Consider the following 5854-nt stretch of genomic DNA (forward strand, 5'->3'; position numbering starts at 1 on the left):
ATTATTAAAGTTTAACATTATAAAATTAACAAAAATAATATAAAATTCATATCCTGGTGAAATAGCCACATGGCAGCTGAAAACTGTATATTCCCTTCCTGTTCTCCTGTGTTCCCTAGCTTGTCATGCATTCTTTCCAAACATGGGGACTTTTTAAAAACACCACAGGACATGGGACAAATTGTTAAAAATTGGGACTCTCCCACCAAAAGCAGGACGTCTGGTCACCTTACTCTGGGGGTGGGGAACTACTTGTTTGTTCCGGACAGTTTGGCTCCTTCTGAGCCAATTGTCCTTGCCTGGAAGCAAGGGAGGGAGCCAGTCTCCTTCTGGCTTGCCCAGAAGGGGAGTAGGGACCTTGCCCAAGAGGGGAGCAGGGAGTTTACATTAGCCTTTTCATTTCCAAATGAAGTTACATTAGCCTTTTTATTCCCAAATGGAGCTACATTAACCTTTTCAGCAATGGAAAACAGTATATTCCCTTCTCATTCTCCCGCTGTTCCCTAGCTTGTCATGCATTCTTTCCAAAAATCGGGACTTTTTTAAAATGCTGTGGGACGTGGGAAAAATTGTTACAAATCGGGACTGTCCCACCAAAAGTGGGATGTCTGGTCACCTTATCTAAGTTCTGCCACTGTGGGGCACCTGGACTCAGAAGAAAGTAACAAGAGGAAGTAAGTGTCCAATGTGGAGCTTTATGATCAAGGTGGTAGCAGAGGCATCTGGCAATCAGGGGCACAGGTGACAGAGATTCTGACTGCCATGCCCAGCAGCAGTGGCCATGGGGCTTTGCCAGAGGACCTCCCCAAGACAGTTTGAATTTTCTTTTTTCTTTATTATCTACCTGAGGATCTACCCCAGGATTCTTTGAGTTATCTTAATAGACTTTTTAAAATATCAATTGACTGATTGATTGATTGATTGATTGATTTTGAGACAGAGTCTCACTATGTCACCCTCAGTAGAGTGACCTTAGGTGGGCTAAGTCAGAGAGGGGGGATTTAAGGAGTTTGGTCATCTGAAAAGGTCAGAAGATTGGTGTCACAGCTCACAGCAACCTCAAACTCTTGGACTTAAGTGATTCTCTTGCCTCAGCTTCCCATGTAGCTGCCACAACACCCGTTTTTTTGTTGTTGTTGTAGTTGTCATTGTTGTTTGGTAGGCCTGGGCTGGATTCAAACCCACCAGCTCAGGTGTATGTGGCTGGCACCCTAGCCACTGAGCTACATAGGCACCAAGCCAACATAGAGATTTTATTTAGAAAGAAGAAAGAGAACATTTAGAGCACTTCCAAAGAGACTTGGAGGTGGGTCTTTCTCATGAAGGAGAAAAGGTGAGAGACCTACAGTATTGTTTTAATACTGCTGGGGGCCATACTATATACTGTTATATTACTTAATATAGCCTTTCTCCCTTGATTTTTTTTTTTCTGAGACAGGGGCTGTAAGTGTTCTCTGAGCCCTCTGATCGGAGATGCAAGGAAAAGAAACTGCAGATGGGATGATTGATTTGAAGGGATGTCGAGACTTGCTCAGGTCAGCTACCAGGCCTGACTTTACTGATTATCTAAAATACTTTCAAACATTCAGTAAGAATTTAACACAGATAAAAAGAAGTGAAGTAAAATTAGGAAGCTACCATTAAGATTAAAATTCAGTGTGAAGGCTGAGGAATACATATACAGTTGATTTTGTTTAGAGTAAAAACATAAAAGAGACTGCTTGTCTGTTCTCAGTGGCCCAAACCGAAACTAGAGATTATAATGTTAATGAAGGAAGAAGACAGAGAACAGAACCCAACGCCCCAGGACATGTGTTCGAGCTTCCAGCTGTGACCACGGTCTAGCTCTCCAGGTCTCTTTGTGAGAGTATTTCTGCATATCTATAGGCCACCCACAGAAACTCAATCTTCAAATAAATCTTTCCCAGAGCCATTCTCCTGGAGGAGCACTTGAAGCGAACTGCCATGTATGAGCATGCAGTGCTTATCTCTACAAGGGGCTCTCTCTGTCTCCCTGGCTGGAGTGCAGTCGTGTAATATACTCAATGCAGCCTCAAACTCCTGTGCTCAAGCGTTCTCCTGCCTCAGCCTCTGGAGTAGCTGGGACTACAGACATGTATATACCACAATGCCTGGCTAATTTTTAGAGATAGGATCTTGCTGTGGCTCAGGCTGGTCTTGAACTTGTGAGCTCAAGCAATCCACCCGCCTTGGCCTCCTGGAGCCCTGGGATTACAGACATGAGCCACCATACTTGGTCTTATACAGTTTTTATACGAAAAGTTGTAGACCATAAACTGAGAAAGGAAAGACATTTTGTTGCAAATATGATATACATGTACAAAGAGTTAATATATTTCTTATATATATAATACATATAATATATTGCTTATGTAAAATATTAACACTGGCTGGACTCACAGGTGTCTTACACCTGTAATCCTGGGACTCTAGGAGGCCAAGGCAGTGGATTGCTTGATGCCAGTAGTTGGAGACCAGCCTGAACAAGAGCAAGACCCCATCTCTAGAAAAAGTAGAATAATTAGCCAGGTGTGGTGGTGCATGCCTATAGTCCCAGCTACTTGGGAGGCTGAGACAGAAGGATCACTTGAGCGCAGGAGTTTGAAGTTGCTGTAAGCTATGATGATGCCACTGTACTCTACTGTGGGGCAGCAGAGTGAGACTCTGTGTCAAAAAATTTTTTTTTGAAAAATAGCTCAGTGATCAAGAAAATATAAGTTAAATGTAAAATAACATACTGAAGGTGTTATATTGACCTGTTAGCAGATTTTTTAAAATGTCATACCCCGAGCTACAGTGCATGCATTAAAGGAGCTGGCATTTTCAAACATTGCTCCCAGTACTGAAAGAAATATGTTAGCATCTACTAAGAAACAAACAAACAAAAAGGCTCATATTTTTAATACAGTAATTAAGTTTCTCTGAATTGACTTTTTTTTTGAGACAGAGTCTCACTTTCTCACCCCAGTAGAGTGCTAGTTTCACAGCTTACAACAACCTCAAACCCTTGGGCTCAAGAAAGTCTCTTGCCTCAGCCTCTAGAGTAGCTAGGGCTTTAGGCACCTGCCACAACACCCGGCTCAGGCCATCCATCTGCCTCGGCCTCCCAGAGTGCTAGGATTACAGGCATGAGCCACCACACCCGGTCTGAATCAATTTCCTGAACAGAATCTAAAGGGCAATCCATACTGGTGACTGCATTGTTACTGAACTTGGTTGAGGAAACATTGAAAGGACAATTCAATGGCTCAGTCTCCACAGCACGTGTCCTTCCATGGTGTTTCCCACCTGCAGAGCTAGTGGCAAGAGGGAGAAGCTGAGTTCAGGCTGTGCATATCTTGAGTGATCCCTTTCTCATCTGAGTATCTTGGAGCAACTTGTTCAACCTTGCAAGCTCAGTTCTCATGGATGAAGTCCCAGGAACCATGGCTGGTTGCCAGTGCTGAACACTTCCTCTTTCCTGAAATCCCACTCAATTCTCCTTCTCCTCCCCCCGTATGGCCCACACTCCTGGTGGTGCTAGACCATTTGAGTGTAACATAAATGACACTTTTTTTTTCATTATAATACCTTAAATTAATGTCAATGTGAAAATAGTGATTTAAAGCTATCATGGCTCAAGTGAAGCAAGGGTAGACGGAATTTATTTACAGTTTTAAAATGACTTAACCTAAGCACTTTGTTTATGGCCAGCTGATGGGAGCGTGGTGGAGGGCATGGCCTGGGAATGGTCTTCATGCTGTCACTGAGCCTGGCTGCCACCATCAGGCCCTGATCCCTCCTAGAGCAGTGATTTTGAACTGGTGTGCCTCAAAAATTTTTAAAGATCATGAATTAAATTTGGGGGGGGGGGAAAGAAGTTCAAACTGCAGTCAGTGGCATTGAAGTTGCTTTAGGTGGGCTAAGTCAGAGAGGGGGGATTTAAGGAGTTTGGTCACCTAAAAAGGTCAGAATGTTGGGAGCTGCTCAGTTCACTAGGCAAGGTAGGGAGACCCTAAGCCCTTGTCCCAAAGCAGAAGCTGAAGCTAAGGCCAGGAATGATGTCACATAGGCATTGCTGAGGTCATAGAAGGTGGCCTGGCCTCCCCTCTGACTCCTTGACTGCCACCCAGTCTCCCCAGCCAGCTGCCTCCTGCACATATCTGCACACACACGAAGGGGAAGAAGGGTCAGAGACCACCCAGCCACTCTTAGGTACACAAAAGTGGTGGAGGAATGGGGGGACAAGTCAGTACCTGGGATCCACCTGGCATTCCCAGTGCTGGGAAGGGGAGGCTCATGTTGTGGCTGTGGCAGGCGGCATGGGGATGAGGGGTACAGGGGAGGGGGCAGCAGGGACAAGGGGATTTGTTTCTCTTGCCCACTGATTTAATCTTAACGTTCATCCTCATTCCTCATCCATCCTCCCTTCCCCTCCCCATCCCTCCTGACACTCCCCCTCCACTGCCCACCCCCACCTCTAGCTGACCATGGCATCAGAAGCAGAGAAAACATTCCAGCGGTTCGCTGTCCTTGGAGACTCCTCAAGCAGTGGCACTGAAATAAACAATAAGAACTTCTCCAAGCTGTGCGAGGACTGTGGCATCATGGATGGCAAGATGGTCACCTCCACAGATGTGGACACTGTTTTCAACAAAGTCAAGGCCAAGGATGCCGGAACTGTCACGTTTCACCAGTTCACAGAAGCAATGAAGGAACTGAGCCAGAAGCGCTTCAAGGGAAAGAGCCCAGACCAAGGCCTGGAAGACATTTATAAACTCATGGAGGGCAAGAATCCAGCCACTACTAGTGGTCACTGAATGAGGTCCTCTCACAGCAGCCTGGTCAGAATAAGTCCAATGGAGAAAGAAAAATCCACCATCCCTCTGTGCCCTGGACTCCCTCCCCCTGGGTGTGGATGGCTCTGGCTAGAGAGCCTGCCCACAGGTGGCTCTGGGCCCTAATAGAAGTGGCCCAGGATCCAAGGAAGATGAAGAGCTGCGGGGACTTGTTCCATGGATCTCAGGGCCATCTTGGGGGGGGAGGAGGAACCAGACTCAAATCCATTCATTGGCTTCTACCAAGCCGAAAGGGCAAATGCTGTAGACCAGCACACCAACACCAGCAAGTACACCGGCAGCCACCAGGAGTGCTTGGACGACGATGGCAAGGGCAAGGGCATTGCAGGACGGGAAGAGATCACTGATAACTCAGGCTATGGGAGGGATCACAAGGGTGCTGGCACCTATGACAAGAAGAATTAGACAAGAGCCCCTCATCTGGGCCTCGAAGCCCCCCTCACCCTGCATCTTTAACACTGGGGAGCTGGGGAAACAATAAACATCTGTGTGTGCAGACAAAAAAAAAAAAAAAACCAGAGTGAAAGCGTTCCTGAAAGATGAGAGGGATTGGGGAGATCTAAGAGTGAAAGGTGGTGGTGGAGGTCATATAGAAATGCCAGGTTCAAAGACCCAGGGCCAGAATCATGGTTGCAGGGAGAGAAGATCTCAACTTGAGTAGAGAAAGTCTAGGAAAGACCAGAATGGGAGCAGTGAAGAGGTCCAGGGAAATTCCTAATGTGGCTTAGGGCTGTCCCTGATTCCTTGTATTGGCCCGTGGGTAGAGAGGAGTAACGGGTTTGGGGTCTCTGTTTCTGGGGGGAGACGGTTTCCTGCAGACATGAAGTCTCTGCTTGTGAATTTGCTCTGGGCAGACATCCTTGGTATTGTGTTGGTCGGCAGTAGCCATTTCAACGTGTTCTGAATACATTAGTCCACATAGAAAATAAGAAACAAAAACAGGAAGAATAGGATCCTGTGTTTTCCATTATGGATGGAACTGGAGGCCCTTATCT

General features: G+C 46.2%; 1 protein-coding gene across 1 annotated transcript; it reads left to right on the top strand.

The window, feature by feature from the left end:
• Window positions 1–4490: 4490 nt before the first annotated feature.
• Window positions 4491–5264, top strand: LOC100963716 (tubulin polymerization-promoting protein family member 2-like). The gene is made up of 2 exons (XM_003803716.1): window positions 4491–4812; window positions 5086–5264. Exons 1-2 carry the CDS (start codon window positions 4491–4493, stop codon window positions 5262–5264), a joined length of 501 nt encoding a protein of 166 aa, XP_003803764.1.
• Window positions 5265–5854: the final 590 nt, after the last annotated feature.

This window comes from Otolemur garnettii, unplaced genomic scaffold (assembly GCF_000181295.1).
Source record: "Otolemur garnettii isolate 467f Iridium unplaced genomic scaffold, OtoGar3 scaffold00459, whole genome shotgun sequence".
In the NCBI taxonomy this organism is placed as follows: domain Eukaryota; kingdom Metazoa; phylum Chordata; class Mammalia; order Primates; family Galagidae; genus Otolemur; species Otolemur garnettii.